This window comes from Amblyomma americanum, chromosome 11, assembly GCF_052857255.1.
Source record: "Amblyomma americanum isolate KBUSLIRL-KWMA chromosome 11, ASM5285725v1, whole genome shotgun sequence".
NCBI lineage: Eukaryota > Metazoa > Arthropoda > Arachnida > Ixodida > Ixodidae > Amblyomma > Amblyomma americanum.
In genome coordinates, this window is record NC_135507.1 from 30531153 (window position 1) to 30557158 (window position 26006).

The window sequence follows — 26006 nt, forward strand, 5'->3', positions numbered from 1 at the left end:
GATTTTAAAAAGTAGGCTTTTTGAGTTAGAAAGGCGCTTTTTTCGGCATAGCATCGTCAGCTCTGTAGTACATCAAGATACAGCTAAGAGGTTGCAATTAGCAGGCTGGCTAACTAATATTGAATAGTTATTAAGGCAAAGCAACCTATCCGGTGCATGTAACACGTCGAAATAGCCAAAATTTGTTTGGCCACAGCACCGAAGAGTAAACGTGTTTTCGCAATTAAAAAAACTGATATAGATATTATGCACGGCGGGCTACACGCCTTTTAATAAGAACACTAACAGTAATAGATAAATAGTTAGCTACTCAATATTCGTTAACCAGCCTGTTAGTTAGCACGTCTTAGTTTTATTCTGATGTTCTACACCGCTCACAATGCTAGGCGAAAAAAGCGCTCATCTGACTCAAAAATCCTATATTTTAAACTTGGGCGAAGTCTTAGGTGAAACACCCGGTATACTTTTTAATGTTTAATGTTTCTTATTTTTATTTACATGAACAGTAAAGGAGAGGTTGGTGCTACACAGCGGCTCCGGCTACTCCTTTTCACCAATTCATAGCAACCACATGGTACGACGATGTACAGTCCAACATAACATAAAACACGAACGGTACACACCTTATAAAACGAAGTACAAGTACAAAGTATAGGTAATGTTTCTTTGCTTAAACATACAAGTTGGATTTCAAGCACTTGTGCTCGCAAATTGTTGCCCATTGAGCCATTGATCTTGTCATGTTTGTATCGATTATGTGAAGTTGTCAAGGCACGCGGCCAGAGATCTCGTCAGTCTGTATGAGCTGAAGCCTCTATCAACAGGACAAGAAAATCGAATCTATAAGCTTCTCTAAAAAGCTCTTCAATGTTGCCACAGTACCGACTGTGTCAGCTTTCAGGGAGCTCTTTGCGTTCATTATGTACACACTTTGAGGGCTTTGTGGTTACCGATGGTGGTTCCCCTGGACAAAAGCAACTGACCGACGACATCCAGTGTTTCCCCTTACACTTTGCCAGGAGACCTCCAAGACACTGCTCCGCTTCTTGAGAACTCCTGGCCTGCACAGTAAGCTGTGACTTTACTGAACGCTTGCTGACTTTGCTTAGTGACTTCAATCTCCTGCTACTCTCTTTTCTCCTTCATATTTTTATCCCCTTCCCCGCCCCCCCCCCCCCCCGTATTGTAGCGATAGCTACAATACGGTAGCATTTCGAGCTTTCGGCGTGGCGGAGCCATAGCAGTGGTGGCGCCGCCATGCTGTCACGTGGTGCGGAGCACCTGCCGGTACCGTGGCTTATCACGTGGTTCGTCACGTGGTTGGTCACGTGACCAAGTTCCACTCGGCCAGCTGTAGCTATCGCGTCGCTCCAGGTATAACCAAAGCTAAACCACCGCCAATTTTTTTTTTTTCTGGTTAACCTCCCTGCCTTTAATTCTATTCCTCCTCCTTCCCAGGAGACAAATTTACGGGACACTTGCGCTATCGCGTATGTTAGCGAAAAGTGTGGGCACTGTCAGACACAACACGCAGTCACAGGCAGCGAAAAAGGAGTCCCCTGTTTATTTAGTTATTGGAACGCTGTACAATATAAACAGAAGCGATCATTTGACTTGTGTCATGTGCTGCATGGCGGAGTGAAAACAGCATGCTTGTTTCTGTCTGCAAGCTGACGTCACAGGTACCATCGCTCAATGGTCGCTGTAAAGTGATAGTCGTCGGTGAGAGGGTCAAAGATATGACGCGAGCATCGCGCAAGTACACACAAGCAAAGCAGCTCGAAAACACAGCCGACGCTCGGTCGAGTCGACAGCGTGTTATACCTGCTCGTCGTGGCCACTGCAAAGGTAAATGTAGCGACTTCGATGCGCGTGTGCGTATATGTGTACGAACAATTCTTTGTACGTAACCTATTCGCTATTGCCTCCACTGAAATGCAGTTTCAGTTGCAGTAAATCCCTTTTTCCCCCTGGCATTTCAACAGCTACTCGGACTCAGCCACTGGGCCCGCCGCGGTGGTTGAGAGGAAAATGCAGACAGGTAGTGCATTGACTCGGTGGCCTGACTATATGAGCGCCATATCTTTAAAAAATGAATAGAAAATTATCTGTCCTTTGTTTCAGGCATGTGCGGCGCACAGCGCTATACAGCTACGTTCCAGCTGACTCATGAGTCAACGAACTCAATGCTTACCGGAAACGTCCTGCGGCCGTGCTGTCTTTGAGAGACTGCATACACTAGCGCGAGTTGCCGATCGGAGGGACCGCCCATCACACTACCACTGTGCAATAAAGAGAGCGGTCGGGCAATAGAGAGAAAGAGAGAGAGAGAGAGAGAAGCTTTTTAAACAAATGCAGAGAACTTAGCCTGTGTAGAAACATCACTGACGTCTACTTTGGTTGGTTTTGGAGGGAAAGGAAATGGCGCAGTATCTGTCTCATATATCGTTGGACACCTGAACCGCGCCGTGAGGGAAGGGTAAAGGAGGGAGTGAAAGAAGAAATGAAGAGAGAGGTGCCATAGTGGAAGGCTCCGGAATAATTTCGACCACCTGGGGATCCTTAACGTGCACTGACATCGCACAGCACACGGGTGCCTTAGCGTTTTGCCTCCATAGAAACGCAGCCGCCGCGGTCGGGTTCGAACCCGGGAACTCCGGATCAGTAGTCGAGCGCCCTAACCACTGAGCCACCGCGGCGGGGTCTACTTTGCGTCAGGGAGGAGATTTGGGAGAGAAAGGCGGAGATAGAAGGGTGCAGAAAAGAGCACAGTGAAATAATTAGATGAAAAATAAAAAGGTGCGGTTATTCAAGTCAATATACATCAAAAGGAAATGCAGGGAAGTTTAATGACTTTGTGACATGTAGACTACGCTGCGTCCAGCCAAGCTAATTAGTATGCAGTAATGCAGATTCCTTGCAAAAGGGCGTTTTGCTTCATGATTGTTCACCTCGCGCAACGTTATCATCTGGAGCACCTGCTAAATACCCGCCGCGGTGGCTCAGTGGTTAGGGCGCTCGACTACTGATCCGGAGTTTCCGGGTTCGAACCCGGCCGCGGCGGCTGCGTTATGGAGGAAAAACGCTAAGGCGCCCGTGTGCTGTGCGATGTCAGTGCACGTTAAAGATCCTCAGGTGGTTGAAATTATCCCAGAGCCCTCCACTACGGCACCACTTTCTTCCTTTCTTCTTTCACTCCCTCCTTTCCCTCTTCCCATACGGCGCGGTTCAGGTGTCCAACGATATATGACACAGATACTGCGCCATTTCCTTTCCCCCAAAACCAATTATTATATTATTAGCAGCTGCTTCCCAAGCAGCACACGTAAGACGCCCAATATCGAAAAGTAATGGTTTCACACTGTCCCTTTTGTACGGCCAGCTTTGCCAATCTATTCCAATATTGGGCCGATTACCTGTGCTGCTTGGGCTATAGCTATAACATTGCTAAGCCTCGCGGCATATGCTGATTGAATAGAAGTCTCGTACTATTAACGGATTGGGTTTAAAGGCAGGATTTATGTTCTAGGTGATCTCTAGGGGATTTATGTTCTAGGCGACCGTTGTAGTAAGCGGCGTCTCGGTGCCTCGTCTATAATTTGTTCCAAAACCATTCAAAGTTTAAACAACGGTCGTCCAAGGAAACGACGGAACTTTACAGCCATTTTTCGGTGACAAAAACACGATTTTCGAATAATCTACAGCTCCAGTAGCTTTATAGGCCAGCGGCTTCAAATATAACAGGGACCGGGCTTTTCATTGCTCAATGCTGTATTCGTCGAACTAAGGTCTAAAAATGTACAAAACTGACACTTTCAAATTGGGCTTACTCCATCTCGCTATAGGGGTGTAGGCAAAAGCGTCCACATCCACGAATACGTCTCGACATAGTCAAGATTTTCCCCTTGTTGCGGCATAAGGAAGCCCTGATACATAAGGCCACATTGCTCGTGAAGACATGGCTTCAAAAAAAGGGCACTTTTGCGTTGTCGGTAAATTGCCGTCTCTGCGACGTTCGAGAAACACCTGAAAACTGCTGCATCAATTGTGAAGACGCACATCTGTTCTGGTATGTCTTCCAGGGGACACTGAAGTAGCGAATTCATTTGACTTCTCATACTATAGATGCCTCACTACTGAGTGATATGTTGATGCACACCTTGATACATTTCTGATTGGACTGCACAGGTTGAGAAAGCTAAATGATGGAGCGCCACTGTGAATCTCATTTCTGCCAGATGAATGTTCATCTTAAGCAAGTGTATCACCCTGTATACTTTAAATCGGAGCGGGTCTCAATCTTGGCTACGTGCTAAACTTAGCCCGTCTTATAGGGCCCTGTTTCCTTGGCGTTTTCTGAAGTGTCCGTGGCGCCGCTTCCTAACAGATTTTAAAGTTTTGTGTAGTTCGTGTACTAAATGTAGCACATTATTTTGCTGTAACAAATACCTTATTCTAAATTTTTAAAAAAATGTCGCGCCTTAGTTCAGTGGTCTGACGCGACAGTGCACAGAAGAGGAGGTTTTCGCATTGAACCTGCGCTATCATCTTGTATCTTTCTTTTTTTGTTAGAGAAAAAAATGCAGCCCTTAGTTTCAAGTGCTCTACGTGGGAGCACAAGCGAACTAGAGCGCCGCTCCGAAGTCCTGTGTAATGGCCACACACACGAAAAAAACTGCTGGCAGTTTGAATTGCTAACTACGAAATACTGTGCGAAAGCAGGTTTTTGCAAGTGGACACCAACGCCACGTCCCGAAAACGCGATTGAAAGCTCATTTGCTTTCATTTTGTGACTTGCGCAGCGATGGAAGTTGATGAAGACGACGACGTGCTATGCACAGCGATAGTGTGTTGCAGTTTAACACGGGGCGTGATCGGCTGCGGCTATAGCATATATAGTGCCGTCGTGCAGTGGCCAGCGAAGCTGACCTGTTCGCGCTGTCAAGAAGTTTCTAGAAGAGAAGGTTTTTTTTTTTGCACCTTGGGGAAATCATTGTTTTATATGCCGAAAGCCGGAAACGATTGAACACGTCTTCTTAGATTGTTGGGAAGTCTTTTTCTTTTGAGACAGTCTACAACCCACGATTAAAAAAGACTTACAGGTGGATGCTTTCGGAATCAGATTTTTGTATGTTTACAATGAAGACGGGGTTCCTTTCGACATGATCATGATATTGGTCCTACACAGTATTTGGCAATCCAGGATGGTAGTCAGACATGCGGACATTGACGCGAGGCCGATAAGAGATGATTTTCGTGAATCTGTTGGAAGAGTTATTGAAGGCCACAAGATACAAGACCCAGTTCCTGAGTGGCTTCCGAGAATAGAGGCGTTGTTATACATGCGCGAATTTTAATGCGTTCACGTAACCCCAAGTGCGGGTGACGTAGTTTTAGCATCTATGTTCTGTTGTTCGCGTGTATTGGTTTGTAAATGACCTGCTGAAGTCGGCAATAAAGAAAAAAAAAGCGCCGCCATCGGTTCGCAACCCAGAAACGCGCCAACATTAATTTTATTTCCCCAGATTTGCCAAGCTCACCCTTATTCAAAGTCTAGTTTATTTCTCGCCACTTCCCGCATCACGTGATTGACTTCTGAGGCTTCACCACGCACTGCAGTTTTCCACGCTACGAGACCAATAGTGCTTTCGCTCCAAAACTTCGAGAAGCAGGATGAACAACAGCAACAGTGGGCGATGTGACATGCCTGCAGGCGCCCTGTTTCTGTGTTTCTTTATTTTTTATTATTTTCACTTTGTTTGCAAGTGTTCCTGAGAGCGCACAAATCAGCGCACGAAACAGGCGGCAGCGTGACGACCGCGAGTGAGGGCACGACCCGATGATGTTTCGCTCAACGACGAACAATCCATGGCAAAACAGGAAAGATATTTTTGACTCGTCGCTCATCGGTGCGTGCAGCCCTGCCGGAGCCCGACAAATGCGGCTGCGGCGAGCAGACGGCGGATAACGGGCTGCAGCTTTTGCTACGGAGGGTGAGAGATGTCTCTTCCACGCTACAAGGTATGCGATTCACTTTTAATGTTCTTTTCTAACGCTTTATCCGAGGTGCAATGATTTCTAACGTATTTCTTTTAAACGAAACATGTGTTCTCGTTTGATCAAGCCTAAGAAAGGCACAGCACGGGGTTAAAGCAGTGGGCGAAGGCATGGGACAGGTGTAGAGTGTTGGTGGTGGCGAGGTGCTGGATGACCGGAGCTGAAGCCATCCTCGGATTCGTAGTCGACCCTCCCAGGATGGTTACGAGTGTGTAACGCGAACGTCCGATCGTTAGCTGTGGTGAGAGAACTATCTATTCTCATAAAGTTTTGGTTTAGACTGCTCGGCTCTTCTCAGATACAGCCGCCGCGGTGGCTCAGTGGTTATGGTGTTCGGCTGCTGACTGAAAGATGCGGGTTCGATCAAGGTCACGGCGGGCGAACTTCGATGGAGGGGAAATTCCAGAGGCCCGTGTACTGTGCGATGTCAGGGCACGTTAAAGAACCCCAGGTGGTCAAAATTTCCGGAGCCCTCCACTATACGGCGTCTCTCATAGCCTGAGTCGCTTTGGGACGTTACACCCTATAAACCAAACCAATTTCTTGTGATATTCGAGTGCACATACTCCAACACGCATCGACTTTTACATCATGTCCCTTCCGCAGTGTCTTGACGTGCATCCATGTTCGCCGAGCGAGCCACCGCCGCCGGTGCTCCCGTCAAAACATAAGCACGCAGTGCGGTTACAGGCGCGTGCGCAGCCATGGAGTGCGCTGCGGACGGCGCCGACGACAACGGCGTGAATCTGAAGAACCAGCAGAGAAGAGCTAACGTTCAAAAAACAATATTTTCCTTTGAAGACAGGATTAATTAATGCTGTTGCACTTAGGTTGTCATCTTGCAAAGACCACCCGGTTTTTCCATAATGAAATTACCTGGTTCGTCAATAGGGCTGTGACGTCATCAGCACCGCAAAGTTTGAAAATCTGAGGGATAAAATACTCGAGTGCCTTTCATTGGGTTATCATATGAGATTATATTAACCCAATCTACTATTCCACTGTAATCAACCCACTAATCGTCAATATCTACCTTAGTCTATATTTTGTTCTGAGCCTACTTGGAATAGGCCCTTTTGGAATATTTGGGGTGGCCAACCTCCAGATGTTATCGCATTTTATTCTTTGAAACTGTGGTAAGAAGGCCCCAAGTTTTTTGACGGGGAAGAGCCGACAAGCAGACAGAGCAGCAAATGCAGATCGGGCACGAAAGATCAGTGGGTGTCGACAGTCCAAGCATGAAACATGTGCGCAGGCGATCAGTGATGAAGAAGCGCAGCTGGCGCTTGGTCTTTATCGGTCTTCTTTACAATGTGTGCTGCGGACGGTGCCGACGCCGCCGACTCGCTAAGAGCGAACGCTGTACAAAAACACATTTCTCTTCTCTCCTAAGTTGTCAGGGCAAGATACAGATCAACTCTTTTCTGCCCGTTCCGGAGTAGGCTTAGCTCCAACCACATGTCCCCAGCTACACCATTAGAAGTGAAGGAGCTGCAGTAATTCATTTTGGGGAGTAGGCGCTTACCTCGTGTCTCACTTATTTTTCAGCAATTGCCTGTACTAGGATACAACTAAGTGAACCGGGTGGAATACCGCACTCTATGCATGAATAGCAGCCGCCCCCTCTAAAATAAAAAAAAAGAATAAGTACAGGCGCGAAGGGAGTCGAATGACGTGACCTTTTGTTCGAAGCCAGACTCTCTACCTCTTCGATACCGCTGGAGCTTTCTCCCATAATGCATAGAAAAAACAGCTGGCGCACTGAAGCGACTCATGCCTTACATAAGCAGGCATACCCCGTTATACGACTGAAGTTATGGGGCCGCCGTCCTGTGATCGGCATGGCCATGACTCCGCCCGCACGTCATAATTCGGAATGGTAAAAGCATACATCAAGAAATGGCAACCCCAGTCAAGAGGCTGGTATTGTGCAGCATACAGTCCGGCCCCGTTAAAACTATTTTTCTGGGGACCAAACTTTTCAATTGTATTTTCGCTTACTTGACATGGAAACTCGCTGTTTGGACAATGAACAGGGTGAAAATGCACAGTGCTCATTGGGGTCCACGCATTCTTGTCGCGTTGATATGAACAACCATCACAACGGAAGCCAGTCTACCCCACCTAGATGTTTTCTTTCCTGTGTATTGAGCGCATGACACCTGTGAAAGGCAACGCGAACGTGCAAATGCTTCAGCGGCGCCCTTATTTGTTTAGCGGTTTCATGCATTACAGTTTTGGGGTGCCTCGTCGATGCTCCGTTACATTTGCCGTGTTGCACGAGTGTCTGTGAAGGACGCAATATCAGCAGATTCTGCGACGTTTAAACGGGGTCAGCAGCCGTTAACCCAAAGTACATTTAAAGCCGTTGCGTCAAATGACTTGGTACAGATATGTACTGCAGATTCTCGGGTAGAGAAGAGTCGTAGTAGGAGACTCGCCAGCAGGCATGAGACGGTATCATGCACCTCGTCGGCCATTAGACGGTTCTAACTGCACTGCATTTTTAAGATAAAGGAGACGAGGGTAACGCAGTTGAAACTCCGGAGGTTTGCAGTGCACACCGCTGTGCATTGAAGCAGACCTTATGCACGTAGTATTTGTTCTGAATAGTTTTTATTAACGTGACAGAATTGGGAGGGCCATGAAAGAGAAGTGTCCTGGGGGGCGCCGGTGTCTGTGCGAAGTCTTCAACCGGAACCTGCCCACTTATTATTCATCACAAATCGATTTATTAGGTGTTATTGACTCATTTATTTTTATGAACGGGGCAGAGACATAAGCAGCTATCGCCGGCATTTATTTTGAATAGCAGGTAATGCCTCTCATGTAATACCCCCAAGGGGCATTTGAGGTATAATAGGTTTGGTTTATGGGGGTTTAACGTCCCAAAGCATCTCAGGCTATGAGGGACGCCGTATTGGAGGGCTCCGGAAATTTCGGCCACCTGAGGCCTTTTAACGTGCACTGACATCGCACAGTACACGGGCCTCTAGAATTTCGCCTCCATCAAAATTCGACCGCCGCGGCCGGGACCGAACCCTCGTGTATAACTAATAATAATAATAATAGAGAGCCATGAATGCCTTACACCCTTTCAGGTATACGTGCCAGGATTTAAGGATTTTGTACATGAAACTATGACCCAGGCGAAAAAAACGACATAACTGTGTCCAAAATACTACGATGTTTCTTTTTAAGTTTCATCGTAGCGAAAGATTTTCCTGTTTTGTAGTATTTTTATGTAGTACTCTTGTTCTTTTTCTGTAGTAACGTTCTGTAGTCTGCAGTACTTTTCTAGTAACTACCCATAATTCTGTTGCTGTTACCACAATTTCAGTTACTGCAAGTTTCTGGTCAAAAAGACGACATAAAATCTGTTATGACGACAGAAACATCTCTGTTGTGTCTTTCCACTGGAAACTTTGTTGCACAAACGCTCGCTGGCGAAAACGGGAAAACAAAGCCAGAATAGCAAGTTTGGTACAGCACAGTCGCAGTTTTGGAAACTCGCACAGTGGATATAAGTATTCCAAACACGAGCATATCAACGATACCCTCAGTTCTGCAGATATCAGCAATCTAGTGACTGAATTCGTGGTTGAGGAGGGCACTCGGAAGCGATTGCGTGAACGGTTGCTTTGAGACCGTAATTGAGAAAAGCCGTCTCAGTGTAACCCAGGTTCTCTTCACAGATGTTTTCCGTGAAGTTGACGTCGGCATGGTCCGCACAAAAGGTCTTTTTGTATCTATTTCTTGCTCTGTGTCAGTTCAAGCGCTGCAAACATGTTTCCATTCGTTCGATCGCAATTATAGGTCTGCTCCCCTTGTTTCAGCCTGTAAGTAACGCCGGGGTGCCCGGGTGGTAAATAAACATAGTACTGAATTTAAAGAGAGACGACAATAATGTCGTGCGACCTGATCAGAGCTTTTACGAGACAGACAGGTAATAACGTTAACAGGTGATGGCACAAAGATTAGATCCTCAGTGGCACCAAGAAGAGAGTTTCGACCGTTACGTGTACAGGAACCGCACACGGCGATTTAAAAAACCCATAAAATTAGCATGGACTTAATGTGTTTGCTTGTAGGTATTTTTGCCGTGGAAGATCCCCCCTAACGTAGTAATCATCACAATAAATTAGCCATAATGAAGTACAACGAATTATTCACAAGCCATTTTTCTTATCAGTTTCGATAACGGTCAGCGCCAGCGTGCGGCTTCAGCGTGACGTCGCATTCAACCAGCTGCAGCACCGATGCCCACGTAGGCTCGAAAATCTATGAAGCGTGGCGAGGCAGGTTTGCACGCCTTGTACACGCCTCCACTACGGCGCGGCAAGCAGACTGTCAAGTGTCGCGTTACCATATTTCGCAAGACAGAAAAAAATGACACGATTTTTGTACAGTCCCGATTAAACGTCATTAGACGCCTATTTGAGTGAGGGCAATGTGAAAATTCCATAAAATAATAATGTTCGACTCAATTCGCGCGATGGAAACTGGGTCGTTGACATCCCCACACGCTGAGCGAACAAACTATCGTTATATCGAAAAGGTTTATAATGAAATAATGGATGTACTACGAAGGAGTGACGATTTTCTTTGAAAGCTCTCAAAACTGGCTATAACGAAACTACGGATATAACGAAGCAATCGCCGGACCCATTCAACTTCGTTATTACCAGGTTCAACTGTATATACTTTGTTGGTCTCCGGCAGTTTTTCTTTTACACTCTAAACGCTCTTTATTCACCGATGGATCTCAAGAAGGAAGTGACATATGGCCCTCAATGGAGGCACACCAATTAATGGCGTCACTGTCAATCGTTTCTCACCTGCTAGGCACGTACAAAGCACCTCTACCATTTGTACCATGCTTGCACTATATGCGCACAGCACACCAACGATTAGTATCACGACGCCGAGGCAGCTCTTTCACTGCGCTAGCAGTAGAACTGTACCATTTCTCAAAACGGCATGGTCCGTGGTCTGAAGCTTCACCCATCACCCATCCATCCACCAACAAGCCCTCCACGTACCGGCCTTATTTGTTCCACCCACATTCTCCTTCCAGGCAGACGCACACGTGGTCGCAGAACGAGAAAGAACAACGGTGAAAACAAATTCAAGCCCGTGGTTTGTCTGATGATAACATCGTATGATTGCCAATCATTATTTCTAATGGTTTATACGAGTATAGTGTGCCAGTAGTTTGCAGGAATAAGGTGGCAGCAGCTGGCACAGAACAAGGACAAGAGAGAGGCCTTAGTCCTGCAGGGGACAGTTTTACGCTGATGATGATGATAATGAAACTAGCATAGAGATCCTGCAGCAGAAGCACGTGGCTTACTTTTTCTTCTGCATAATTTTTTTCCCCGCTTTAGTGGTTTCTTCTGTGTATATATTTGTGTTCTCTTCAACAAAATTCTTAGTTGCGAGCACCGCGCCTGGCTTGTGCTGTTTGTTGCCTCATGTTCCTGTTCGTTTCGCGCTCTATTCGTATAAAATCCGACTGGCCCGCCCAACTTTTCCCATTAGCTCCTTGTTCGGTGCATTTATTGGTCCGCATTTGTCATCGGGATGCCGCATCATTATTTCCTATAGACAATGTTTCTTTTTGTTTTTCGTGCTTTCAGATCCAGCTGCACAGCCATCTGGACACGTACATGCGTCACGAGACCATCTGGGAGCTGACCCAGTTGAGTGTCATGCAGGACGGGGGGGGGGGGGGGGGGAAGCACGATGGTTTAACGTGCGCTAACGCATACTTTTTAATTTTCCTCTAGGGCAGCGGGACAGGAAAATTAAATGTTAACTGGCGCAGGCGCGTCCATTGCGCAGCTGATGAGATGAATGCTCTCTGCGTCTGGGGGTCTCGCAAAACACAGCACGTTGTGAAACTTGTCACAAACGGGAACTCAGTGCAAACGGTTCCAGATTGCGTGACTGCCACCCAACAAACAAAAAAGGAGCAGTTTTGCTGCAGGAAATAAAATTTCATTCTCTGGAAGACAAGCTATAGAGTATGTGCTAAGCTTGCAGAGGAGCATGACCAACATTCGTGTACAAAAAGTTTGAATATGGAAAATTGCGAGTATTGTTCTGGAAATATTAGAGGTAGTTCTTCATTCTTTCGACATGTAGCAATATTTTCTTTTGATGCTTTTCCATCGCTCGCACGGGGCAGTTAAGACTGCCAAAGAAAACCAACGAGGAACGCTTTTGACGATAGCCAAAACGTTAATAGCAAAAAAATGCAACCCCGTCTACGGGAGATCTGCGGATGTATTGATTGTTATCGTGAAAGCTGACAATATATCAAAAATTATGTTTATAAAATCTTTCCCGTTCAAAGACGCTCTTGTCCAGAATTTTTCTTTAACTTGTTTCTAAAAGCATAACCGCGCACATCACCACCTTAATTTACAGCATTTCTCCACCCAACTGCCCACCCTTGCAAGTACTTTCCTTAAACATCCGTTCAATTCCCCATATGTAAAAAATTTTCGCAACTGAAATGCATGGCCAAGTTAAAGCAGAGTTCTGTTACCATGAGGAAGTATACAGGGCGTCGCAGCTAACTTATCCAGGGCTTAAAAATACACCGACCAAATGCATGCTGCTGGCTATTGTATGTAACAAGTCATACTATTTTTGTATTGTGCTTAATTGCATAATTAGTGGAGATTAATCAACCAACTTCACAAGCAAGGAAGATAGGCGAAAAAGTCCAATAAGAAAGTTGTAGAGCGGTCCGCGAAACGTCCAAATGAACATTTTCTAACTTTCTATCCATTATCTATTAGTCTTTCTTCGCACACTGCCGATGCCCGCGAAATAAAAAAATACCACGTGACACGCCCGCTCGCGCGCGGCGATTGCATGTGTTCTCAAACGTTCCGTGCAGGAACGAACAGATCATTTAGCCCGGTGTGCTGCCGCTTAAAATGTGACAGGGCAGCGACGCAGCAGCTGACTGTGCGATATAGGCCAGCGGTATGCTTCCCTTGGGGCCCTTGATAGCGACAAGCACAGTCCTTATCGCTTGCGCTCGCGTAAATCGCGCAGCCAGCGCCCGCGCCGCAGCCCTGTCACCCTTTAGGCGGCAGCACTCCGGGCTAAATGAGCTGTTCGTTCCTACACGGAACGTTTGAGAGCACTGGAAGCTCAGCGCGCAAGCGAGCATGTCATGTGGTATTTTTTTTTTTGTATTTCGGGGGCATCTGCAGGGAGCCAAAAAAAAAAAAAGCCGATACGTAATAGATGGAAAGTTAGAAACTGTTCAATCGGACGTTTCGCGGACCTTTCTACAAGTTTATCATTGTACTTTTTCGCCTATCTTCATTGCTTCCGAAGCTGGTTAATTAATCTCGACTAATTATTCAATTAGTCGCGATACAAAAACAGTGCGAGTTGCTAAATATAATAGCCAGCAACATGCAGTTGGTCGCGTCGTCTTAGACTGCCGCGGAATATTTTTAAAGCTTGGCTAAAGTTAGCTGGGACACCCTGTATATTACTCAATTATGACTACGTCGGGCTAGGTACTTTTTTTTAGGGTCGAACCTCAAACACTCTTTACGAACTCGATGTGCAGTGAAGCCATTCACATAAGCTGATCGAATTAAAATAGGATTGCAATCGTCAAAGTTCGACAGAAAACATTTAAGCTATACCTATTATCAGAAACTGTTTGGCCCGATTTTTCTAAAAATTGTTCGCTGGGTTTAAAAGTCAGGATGTTGCGTTTCAACAGAGTTAAGAGCTCGGAGTAAGCGAACTGCAATACTAAAACGCTTTGTACTTCGACTGACAACCTATATTGACTGACATATATTTATGTATTGATTTATTGTTGTATTTGTTTATTGATTGATTGATTGATTGATTGATTGATTGATTGCAGTCAGTCAGAAATCCAACGCGTTCACGCAGGGCAAAAGGCCTGGACCTTGGCTATACAAGCGTCAAGGATGTCCGGGATAAAACGAAGCCTAAGCAATGCAGCAGCCTGGACAGTTATCTCAAGGAAGTTCCCAACTTCATCAGGACCATCCTGTGAGTAGCACATACTGCACCGCTACCTTACACGCCTCTGTAGACTGGGAGGCTCGACCTCATCGCCAAACGTCATCTTGTAACGTAACGCTTTTCCCTGTTATCACCAACTTAGGTATACTTGGTTACGCTTTCCCCATTTCATGTAAAAACGCTCGAAACCACGCATAAGCGTCACGAAAAAAGTATGTTCTGGCTACCGCGACGGTTAAGCGGCCGTTCCATCGCTGTCGTCAGCACGCATATCACGTGATGCCCCGCACTGTATTGCACCAGCCCAGCGCAACAATGCAGAGATAAAATGAGAAACCAGCATTCAGAAATCCACTTTCACACGATTTTTTTTTCTAACGGTTTCATAAATCAATATCTAACACTTTTTTTTTTTGCTGGCGATACCATTTCCTTCTGCAAGCACAGCTATAAGTGTTTTACTAGGAATTAACGATCATTTTAATGTTAATTGCTGTTCAATCGAATCTTTAGATTGACAAAAAGGCCAATTTAAACACGAAGTGACCTTTGACAGCTCTGTAAAGCCTCATTACACCATCGAAGAAAGCGTTAATTCATTCTTAAAAAAACAACGAGAAGTACATTCTAAAGTAACTACTGAAAAAGCCCGACTAATCCTCAAAAAGTCAAAGCCAAAAGTGCGACCAAATTGTGTCTAACAGTGCGTCTCAACCACAGTCTCCTTTTTATCGGGCGCACCTGCTATTGCGCACCGCCTCAGTAAGACAGCAACCAGCAAGAACTTAATGGCCACCACGGGCATCCGTGGAGTGCCGTCCCGCACTACACTAACACACTGCGAAGCTATAGAACACCACAATCTAGCTGCAGTCAGCGCCCTAGCATGACTAGTAAGGGCAGGGTGTTTTCCAGGTCAATTAAGCAGCGGCAAGGGTCGCGAGCTGTACTACCATCAGCAACAAATGAAACACGAACATGACAAACCACGAATCCCAAAATTTCAAGCTCTCAGCTGTGTAACCTTAATACTAGCAGAGGGTAATTTCCCTTCGAAGGGCCAATGACTGTCCTTTATTAGCATTAATTAACCGCAGTTGTGCCTCCTCTTCAGGAAGTGATATGGTGACTCTCTTGTTCGCGTTTCATTCGTATCTGGTAAGTACTACATGCTGCCACTGAAACGGTCAGCAGGCGCCGGTTGCGCTGACCTCGGGGCCTCGGTAATAAGTGATGCTAAGCCTATCCGATTTTTTTCTTCCTGAATTGTGCCAATTGCTCACGAGACGCCAAATCACGACCCCGCCCCCCTTGTCTTCGGTACCCTGCCGGTCGGCACGGCGGACGATAAGAATGAGCTCGAGTGAAACAAGAAAATACTATCTTAAACGCTCTTGACGTGACACGTGGAGTGATACTACTGATAGCAGTGGCTGTTTAGTTTTCCTTCCTCGCCACCTGAGAGTACGCAGAGCTTGACTTACTGCTGTCAGTCGAGGTGCAGTCCCGAGATCCTACAGCGCGGAATGGCAGTCCAGGCGTCGTCTGGCTCCTCGCAGCAGTTCGGCCACGTCCACTGCTGGGTGCTCCGTATCGGTTACACCCCCACTGTAGACGGTCGGCAACTGCGCTCCCGACTCGCGCGAGTGCAGCACGTATGTAGTACTAAAGTGGCATATTGGTGACGGCAGTCCCGCAGTCGAGAAGACAGCGAAAGGGGCTTACGAAAGAAGCCCGCGCCCACGATGAACTGCATGACTCGGCGGCGACGAAAGCGATAAGAGTGCTAGGGGGCCGTCCAACAAAGTGCGCGCCGCTCTCGGCCGTGCTCAGTTTAAAGCTGACAACGAACTTTCGAGACGCGGCGTGCGAAGAAACCACAGCAGTCTGGAACAACGCAGAATCGGTTCCGTGTGGGTGCGATCATCCGAGATAAATCTGGTCGCGCCTTGCCCCCCCCCCCCCCCGCCCCCCCCGCCCCCCCCCCCGTTCTCTCTTTAAAGCACCATCCACCCGATGCCCCACAATGATGAGTGGGCGAAAACCAACACTGAGAGTGCAAAAACTCTATCCCAAATGCAAACACAGTGTCCATTAGCGCGCATAATAAGGCTTTAGGCGCACAACATGTACAACTTTTGGGCGTGCGCGGCGCCGCCGTGATTCTATCGCTCCGTCGGGGCCTTTGCGTAGTCAAGCTCTTCAAGCCAACGAATAAACATGTACGAGAGATGTAGTGGCGCAGAAGCTTTACACTCAGTCTGCGGCGGCGCATGGGCGTCCACACTCATGCACCATCATCCAGCTTGTATTCCACGTGGTGTCTGCGTAGGTTGTGGCGTCGGGCGTCGGTGCGCTGTTGGTCTTTAATGCGGTGATAGTGCAGGCGCCGCGTTTCTACAGCGCGCTGTAGACAGGCGGCAACGTCGAGGTTACCTTGTTCAGTAACATGGGTAGCATGAGGTCGATGGTGGTCGTGTGGCCTTCCTGCCATGGACAAGACTAAAAGGCGTCATCTGTGTGGTCTGTTGCACAACACAACAAGAAGCAGCTAGTTGGCGGAGGCTGCAAACGGGAACATTCTTTAACCTACATATGCTTCGCAAGATGTATCCTACACAGTATAGGAACACATGCCCGTGGTGCGGGGCAACCCCCACTATTTATTATACAACCTGGGAGCGTAAGCGAAACTACACGTTCCACTAACACAAAACCCCGAGTGCGGAGCAGTGGGAGAGCCGGCTCACCAGCTGCGAGCTCGCCGCCCAAAGGGCAATGGTTCAGCACGCAAGCGAAGCAGCGCGACTCAGTGGAGCCCTGAACTAGGGGCCCAACCCTGCTTTGAAGGTCAAGAGTCGGCAGCGATGCAGACGAAGACCGAACGCTAAACACTTAATGGAGAAAATAAAGTTTTTCTCTCTCCCTCTCTCTCTCTGTTGCACTGCAGTGGGGAAGACGACGTAATGCAGAATGACGAACGACAATAAAGTACTTTTCCAATTTTTCGATATGTGACACTAACTGAGCGGGTTGACCATTTCGCAATTTTTGCTCTCTTGTGTGCCGTTGCCCACATAGCATTTTCTGGCCCCCAGTAAAGCCGTTTTCCCAGAAATCGAGATTTTTGCAATTAAAGCACAACGCAACGGCAATGTTCAACTTCAGCGCAAACAGCGCTATAAGCAAGGTTTCAGACGACAGTGCAAAAAAAGTTCTGTCGCAGAATAAGTTTACTTCGAAAATTTCGGCAATCCTTAAATATTTCGCCAGTCAAGCGCTTCTATTTTTGAACCAAAAAGGCGTCATCCATGGTTTATTTTCCGCGCCGCGACAGGGCATCTTAACACCAGATATGTGGAAACAAACTTTTTTGGCATGGAGCGGTTCCTGAACAGTAACTTTGTACCAATGCCCAGATTAAGGCGATTTCGTACACTTTGGAGCATGATATTTGGAGAGAAAAAAATTGTTTAGCTTCAAAAGAAGGCTTCCCTACTTCTATTGGAACTTGTCTTAGCTTATATGAATTTTCTAAGCCAAATCTAAAATGTCAACAATCTGGTGCGTCGTCTTTCGCGTGGAATGGCCCATCTTCTTTCGCTATAGGAAGAAACAAGCTCCTACGCACAGCGAAATATCTGGAGCAATTCACATGATTTAGTAACCTAGCGAGCTTTGCTTGTGCGACGAGAAAACAGCAGGCTCAGTGCCTGGACACTAAGGACAGCTGCAGGCGATATTTGTTCTCAGTAAAAATTGGTCCCTTTACTTTTTGTGACGATATTGATGCTTGTTATGCTGCAAACGAGGCATTTCATGCGGAAAAGACTGGGTTTAATCGTACAATATTTCCTTCTCTGCCTCTAGATTCCAACTCATGACATCAAGGCCGGAAAAGGGCTCCGTGAACACCATTTGAAAGTGAATAGTGGTGTGGTTTAGCCTCAGAAATCCGGAATGGTTTCGAATTAAAACTGCGCTCGTCGCACACACTTATGCAGTAATCAATAAATGAATGCCCGAACTTTGTTCCCACTAATACTGCACCCGACTGCACTGACCACTAACTCGTGCCCGTTGCTCTCGTCCCGGCAACCGCAGGGGCGATCGGGATGCCCTGGAGCGCGTGGGCTACGAAGCCGGCCTGGACCAGGCCTCGGAAGGCGTGATCTACAGCGAGATGCGGATTCCGCCACAGCTGCTGGCCGCGTCCAGCACTGTGCTGCCATTGCAGGGTTCGCCGGCCACGGCGACCACTGCCAGGGACGTGGTGGACGCCGCGCTTCGGGGTCTGCGCCGGGCTGAGGACGAGACCGGCATAAAGCTCAGGCTTATCCTCACCTGCCTACGAGGAACACCTGGTCGGCACCACTTCCAACTTTCCCAGAAATTAATGCGTTTTTTTTTCTGCCTAACAAGAACATATACCCAAAAAGAACCATATGTCATTTTTTTATTGAGAACAAAAATTATGTGGATTGGTCATCAGTGCTCCTTGAAGACTTCGGTTTGTCGGTGCTAACGTGCACATAAAAAACCATGACATGAATCTTCGTGCTGATGCTTAATGGAAGGGCCGTTTTGTAGACGCGCGCGAAAATCATAGCGCGTCGGCGATTTTTTTATTCTTTTTGCAGCGCTAGCTGTTATAGCCAGGTTCCCACAGTTTCACATCGCCGGTGTCGTCCTCCATCCGCATGCTCCATTCCGCAGAAAAAAAATGACGGACAACTTTATACAACGTACAAAGCTGCCGGTGCAGGCACGGGCATCCATGACCATTCTGTTCTAGACTCCACCCTCCAGCGAAGGCAAACATGACGAGCCATGACATGTCATTTACATATCATGGGCTGTCATTCGTGAAGCCATCAGCTGGCTTTGATCACTCATTGTACCCTGAAGTTGAGCTGCTGCACTTATTTTTGCACCTGTCAACGTGGCAGCGCCATTAGATCGAAGAGTTGTAGGAATGAAATAGTTATAGCATTAAACCGAGAGGCCTGAAGTTGAGCTAAGGAATCAACAGGAAAACAAATACCAGAAGATCTTTCATCTTTTGAACATCTCCGTAATACTGTAGTTATTGTAACACCACTTGTTTAAAAACTTATTCGGACGCTTTTTACATCGTTCTGGTGCGCGTGTCTGTGTTAGTTTTCATTTCACATTAAGTCATGTGTGCAGTTGCCGACTGAACACCTAGCTGACACCAAAACAAGGAAATTGACTAGAACAGCACATGTAATAAGCGGAACAAATGATTAGACTGGCAGAGTGGTGGATGCCAACGGAAACACACAGTCTAGGACGGTTGAAGCTCAGATACAATGGTAAACTCAGGAGGTTTTACCGAATAGCATCGCCGTGGTTGCCATGTGACTTGACGTAGCTAGACCACCGGTATAGGCATTCGTCGAACAGTACAGACTTAATCCTGGCCAGTTTGCCATCGTGGTACTGGCGAGTTGAAGACGTGCTGTCTTACAGAGTGGTCGCCGGAGGTCCTTGATCTGTGCCGTGAGTACTGCGGCCGAGGCGTGGTCGGCATCGACGTCTGCGGCGCTGTTGCGCTGAGGCGCGACGGCTCGGACGCACCTTCGTCAACAGGAGAGTACGGCGAGGAGGTCACCGACCCCATCATCGTCCAAACGTTTCAGGTGCGCATGCGCATGGCTTTTGTGTTGCCGTCCTCGTGTCACGATGGTTTGGCTCAAAGAGTGAGGCCGAGAACCAATTACATTTCTCTGCGACACTCTGCATTATGCCGCAAGTTGAGTACCGTTGAATCTCTTCCAGTGTTGACCGAGATTCGAAGCTTAATCGTCAATCCTTCGTTATATCCATTATTTCGTTATAAAGTGTTTCGTTATAACGAGGTTCGGCTGTAGTATTGCATGCTTGGTGTCCATGGTGGTACGGCGCTGTATACGGTCATCAGACCGAAGCGTTCCCATTGGCTGGAGGGTTATTACGGTGCTGCATACGGTCATCACACCGTAGCATTCCCATTGGCTGGAGAGTTATTGTATTTATTTGCCCTGTAACGCCCACTCTTTCATGTACTCTCAACATGAAACCCTTGAGGAATCTAGTTAACAAAATTAACAAGTTACATGAGCAGACCGGAGCATTCCCATTGGCTACAGGGAAGTCGTCGACAGCTGCTAACACACAATGGAATTGGTCTCCCTGTTATCTATTTTCTTCCTTTTTCTTCTCACTTTCTGGCTTCGATCTCTCGCCTGACGCAGCGTGCTGCTGATTGCGGCGTTCACCGGACGGCGCACGCGGGAGAGGCTGGTCCGCCGGCCACCGTTCTGCGTGCCGTGCGCGAGCTGCGAGCCGAGCGCATCGGCCACGGCTACCGGGTCGTCGTGCACGGAGGCCAGGCCTACGAGCGGGCACTGGCCGCCAGGGTGCACTTCGAGTGCTGCCTCTCCAGCAGCATACTCACCGGCGCAGTCGACCGGAACGCCGCCGAGCACCCGGTACTCAGGTACGTTGACATAAAGCCCATTTACGGGCAACGCATAAAAAAAAGGGGGGGGGGGGGGGGGGGGGGGGGGCTTGAAAGCGGTAAAGATGCGCACAACGCCTTTTACAGCGATAGCTGTTATAAATCACGTTTCTCGTTTATGTGGCGTCTGTGTAACACACACGCCGATTGATGAGAATGTAGTGACGTCCAGCACGCCGTCATGACAACGCACCGTACTGATTGGTTTAGTGCTAATAACTTATTGGTCCGAACACAATGTTGTACGAGACGAGCTGCAATTGTCCCTTCTTACACGCCTTCCTCTCTCCCTGTCTAAGTATGTCACGCCGTATGCCAGCCTTGTACCGTGCATAGCCGTCCACGACGCACGGTTGCACCCGCGACTCACGCCTGCCCTACTCCCCTACCAGCCCACTTCGTACACCCACCCCAACGTCCACTCTTCATTCATTTCGTTTTATTTTACCAGAAGTTTGGAAGGATATCTGGGTTAAAAGGTGTGAATTACAGCTTCACATGGCCCAGACAACCTCTACAAGGCAGTGCCGACATAGTTATTAACAACAGTTAATAACTATAGTTAATAAGTTAATAATAGTTAATAATAGTTTTCGGCATTGATTACAACACCCGGCTACTCCAATATTTTCGGCAGAGGCACCCCTGGCTAGGGTTACCCCACGCTCCGAATGGTATCTGCACTTCACACCCTTCCAGATGGGTAAACGACCCGTCAATTTTTTGCGCTTTGTTCGGAGAACGAATGGAGGGAGAGCGGTGAATGCAGTTTCGCAATATATAATTATTGGCCCGGTCCCGGTCCCCCTCCACTGCCCCTATTGACGTCCGCGTGCGCTTACGTGCCCTGAAATGCTGGCGACATCTGTTGAGTGGAGAGGTAAGTCTCTTTCTCTCATGGCGGCCACCGAGATCGGGAGTGCTTAGGTGCCGTACGCCGCGCGCTCCATTAGGCCTCCGTGCTCTTCCACCCTCCATGTGCGTCGGTGAGTTTGTACAAAGTGCCACCAGGTGCCGCCCTTGCGTGTGATAGCAACTAAAGGCACCTGCTTTTAATGCGGTGGTATCCGAACGCTTGCTGAGTCATCGGTGTATTTTGGGAAATGGCGCTTTCCACGTTGGACATGCGTGCGCGTGAGCATGCGCTCCACGTAATAGTTTTTGAAAACGCAAAATAGAGCCTACTAAATTTATTCGGCATAGAAAGCTGCTATCGGGTAAATACGTTCCTGCAGCGCTAATAATATATTTGGCAGGAATAGCAGGACCTGTAGGCCAGCAATTTGTCCGTATACTTTATCTGTCCTCCACTTCGCTCGACCTGAAAGTTCGGCCTGAAATAATAATAACCGGCTTACACATTTCGTTAAGACGTCAAAGGCCAATGGATATGAACAGAGTAGCCGGAATGAAACGCGAAAACGCATATGACGAAAAAAAGATTGAAAATTGCTTTTAGGAGAAAGGAAATGGGGGAGTATCTTTCTCACATCTCGGCAGACACCTGAACCGCGCCGTAAGGGTAGGAATAAAGGAGGGGCTGAGAGAATAAAGGAGGAAAGCGGTGCCGTATAATGGAGGGCTCCGGAATAATTTCGACCACCTCAGGATCTTTAACGTACACGGACATCGCAGAGCACCCGGGCGCCTTTGCGTTTCGCCTCCATCGCCACGCGGCCGCTGCGGTCGGGTTCGAACCCGGGTACTCTTGAATATGCCTTCTTTTTTTTCATTTCGCAGCGATACATTAATTTACACCCAACTTATGAATATATACTTCGATAGACTTTTTAACCCGAAACAAGAATCAGGCTAGTCGTTTACCGCAGCTGAAAGAACGAAGGTAAAATGTTTGCTGTTCACAGGCGATGTTCGCGTTTCATTCCAGCCTAACTGCACAGGGTGAACAAAAGTGAATGAATAGAGGAGAGCAATCGAAGATGCTTGATCCATCGGCGTGCACCTGCTAACTGGTCTCTAAGGTGCAAGGCGGTTGACCACGACTTGGTCAGCCATCATCATCAACCGTCACTGACCTATTGGCCCTCGGCACCATTGTTGGAGGGTCTTCATTCAGAACAATTTGCCGCTTCTGTTCTTAAGCGGTACATCGGAGTATTGCACTCACCTTCCGAACGGATAGAGTGCCCAGCGTGACGTCAGACCATTGTCTACCGCAGGCTACAGCGTGACGGGGCGAGCTTCTCGCTCAGCATCGACGACCCCGTGATGACTCACACCACCCTCAAGGACGAGTACCAGCTGGGGCTCAGCTTCGGCCTAACTCCGGACGACCTGTTGCGATGCGTGAGTGAGCTGCTATTGTCGTACTTGCGTCTTGAGAAGGAAGCACGGAGTTGTTCTTGCCGCCTTCCTCAAAAATGTGGCTTCAGCGGTGCCGTCCGCAAACCCCACAGCCAAACACCCACCAGTAAAAACGCACCTCCGGGCATCCACCGCTAAAATGCACCTCCCACCTACGAACCCAGCACCTTCCACCCGAAACCACCCACATAGAAGGCAGGTACTCTTATCTCTAATCCCCCCGCTGTGGTGGTCTGGTAGTCCCATCGTTGTCCCGCGGTTGTGACATATTTGCTAGCCAAGGCGTCCCTGCCTCAATCAAATGTGCAGTGCCATATTAGCTGAAATATTTCTGGCTTATAATTAAGGTAGTAGCAAGGGTATTTGAATAATCTGCGGTCATGTGTAATTAGCGATGACCACAGTGGGCGATGAGGCGCGAGCCATTCGTGAAGAATGTGGGATGTGTAAGCAACAATAGCACAAAGCTTGTTCATGAAAACTTGATTCACCCGAGACAAGCTAGGAGGTGTCAGCGAGTAAACCCTGAGGGGTGGTATCATGAAGACGGCGATGACTTGCGCTCTTGGGGTGACTGAATAAAAATATAAGATGGCGATGTTCTTCCGATCGCGTAACAGCAGGCACAAGCGAACCTGAAAAAACTCCAGCTAGGAAGCGGAGCCGGGCTCTACTGGGTTCGTTTCACCCACTGTAGTCAAGAACTTCGACAGTCTAATTCACTGTTACGTCCTTTTTTTATGCTACTTTTGAGTTGTAAGAGCGTTTGAGGTCGATAATGAACAGTCTCGCCTCGTTTTGATGGCGTGCCGCGCAACCCATCATTGCCATTACACGTAGCGCTGCCGAATAAAAACACTGCCCACAAGCACCATCGCCATCATCATCATCTGCTCAGTTCAGCCTCATCAGCAGCACGAACCTACTGCTGGACAAATAGCTTTCCCAATGACCACCAATTAATTACTTCCGCTTTATGCCAGCCATGGCGTCCAATATATTCAAGGACGTGCGCTTGAAGTATCACGTTGCATCCGTTGACCGCTGGGACTCATGCTCCAAATAGGTCTAACTATATTTTTCAGCCAATATTATGAAAACTGCCTTCAAAAACGTAATTGAACTACGCAAGTACAGCGCAAATTGTGTTTACAGCTATTGCCTGTTCTTTCTCGCTATTGCTCCAAGCTGTACTTTCGCTACCTATCATCTCTCTGTCCCTTTTCCGCTGGCTATAGCTCCGTTGCTTAAGGCAGTGTGCTACTGGTTGAATAAAAAGCGCATGTGGAAGACGCAGGCGCCATCTGGTTCCACGAGGAGCCAGCTGCTTCTAATAATAATTGGTTTCGGCCAAGTGGCGTTTGTGTGTGTGCTTGACAGCTCCTGCCATCTGTCGCATGCACCCTTCACAAAAATGAACTGCGCATGCGCAGTAGGAGCTAGTGGTTTGTTTTCAACCAGTGGAGCTGCAGGAGCAGAGGCACATGCGCAAAGCGGCCGTGTAGAAAAAGCGAATTGCCGCTGCCAGCTCCTTCTAATTCTTAAATTTATTATATAATAAACAACTATAATACCACTACTACACAGATTAAAATTTAACAGGTGACTAGTGGTTTCCTCAGGGATCATCACTCAAGTGCTAGCTAACGCCTTACGATGACGCGACGATTATTTCGATTCTCTACGGTACCACGAAAAGATGAAAAAAGAATAAAGCGAAATATGATCTAAATGGGAAACAATTGCTCGCGGCATACGACTACTAGCGCTTATGAACTGTTTTGTTGAATGGATTTTTTTTATTTCATACCCATGTGCAAAGAAGGCCTGAGAGCTTCACTTTTTCTTCCCTTCAAATTTTGTATATTCGGTTCTTTTCTTGTGCCAACAGAACCAGTCGGCCATATCCGCCTGTTTCTTACCTGCGGATGAAAAATGGGAACTCCAGCAGAAGTATGACCGGCTCACCAATGCAGAGACGACAGCCGCGTGAAATTTTTCTCTGCTTCAAAAAAAAAAACGAAATTTATAACATAGGAAGTGTTCAGATTATTGGTCACTAGTGTCATCGCTGTGTGTGCGGCACCAAGCGGCTGCATAAATTAATTGTCTAGTCTACTCCATGCCACGGTCAGCTTCGACTCAGCATCAGAACAACTCTTTATAAGGATTTAGTGAAATTGTTTGACATTACTGTGCAATAACTTTAGGTGCAATTAAGCGGCGTGACAATAGTGCCAGATAAAACAGTTATCAGGTTTTTGCACTAATATCGACGTCTGAAAACGGATTCAGTGCTTTCATGCTTGTCCCCAGTATTAATATGACTGTTTCCTGACATTAACGATTATCGGTGCTTAGAGTCGTTGACCGAAAACTTCGGAAAATCTAATCCAAAGCGGCTTTTCAGGAAAAGCCGAAGTGACGGATTTCCTAAAGTATGACAAACGGGCACGCGGTGTGTCTCCAATATTTCACGAGAGTAAAAAAAAGACAAGGCATATAAGTCATAAAGTTTGTCACTTTCTGCACAGTGCCACTGTATATGAGTCATCCAGTTTGTCCCTTTCTTCACAGTGCCACTGTCTTACCACATGTCGATTAAAGCTGTAATTGCAGCCGACCAACCTTTCATCACTTTCCTTTCTTTTTCATGAATACCTGGAATAAGAAATATAAACAGCTTGCTACATATGCTGTTTCATGCAACGTACGAACTGCAATGTAAAATTTCGTAAGTTCTTGCCCGCATAACTGGTTAGGTTACGAGGCGAGAAAAGGAGCAGTAATTATCTCATTCTTAGTGGAAATATTTGAGCTACTTGTTGAAGGAAGCGATGAACAGAGTGAAAAGGACAAAAAACAATCTCAGGTACAGTCCCTATCAGAAGTATTGAGGTTATAGGATCTGTATTAGAGGAGCGTTGTGGGACTCTTAAGGTACTGCTGACACTACACAGCTCCTGAAGAATGAGTACAACAGTCGTCACCTCCATATGACTGGAGCTTCACATGTGGCCCAAGTTTCCAACTATTCTTGACTAACACTACATATGGAAGGTCTGCA

General features: G+C 47.3%; 1 protein-coding gene and 1 non-coding gene across 2 annotated transcripts; both read left to right on the plus strand.

Annotated features, from left to right (window-relative positions):
- Positions 1–1732: 1732 nt before the first annotated feature.
- On the plus strand, positions 1733–25572 carry LOC144111317 (adenosine deaminase-like). Its single transcript, XM_077644578.1, has 9 exons — positions 1733–1848; positions 5920–6021; positions 11697–11758; positions 13996–14118; positions 18196–18455; positions 19585–19754; positions 20349–20593; positions 22795–22921; positions 24831–25572. Exons 2-9 carry the CDS (start codon positions 6001–6003, stop codon positions 24930–24932), a joined length of 1110 nt encoding a protein of 369 aa, XP_077500704.1. The 5' UTR covers positions 1733–1848; positions 5920–6000; the 3' UTR covers positions 24933–25572.
- On the plus strand, positions 2992–3063 carry TRNAS-ACU (transfer RNA serine (anticodon ACU)). The gene has a single exon. It is a non-coding gene; the product is annotated as a tRNA-Ser (tRNA).
- Positions 25573–26006: the final 434 nt, after the last annotated feature.

Coding starts and splice junctions, on each gene's coding strand:
- LOC144111317 (XM_077644578.1), top strand. CDS start 6,001: ATGTCTCTTCCACGCTACAAG. Junction 18,456..19,584: donor CTGCCTACGAGGAACACCTG/GTCGGCACCACT, acceptor GCTGTCTTACAG/AGTGGTCGCCGGAGGTCCTT. Junction 19,755..20,348: donor TCATCGTCCAAACGTTTCAG/GTGCGCATGCGC, acceptor CGCCTGACGCAG/CGTGCTGCTGATTGCGGCGT.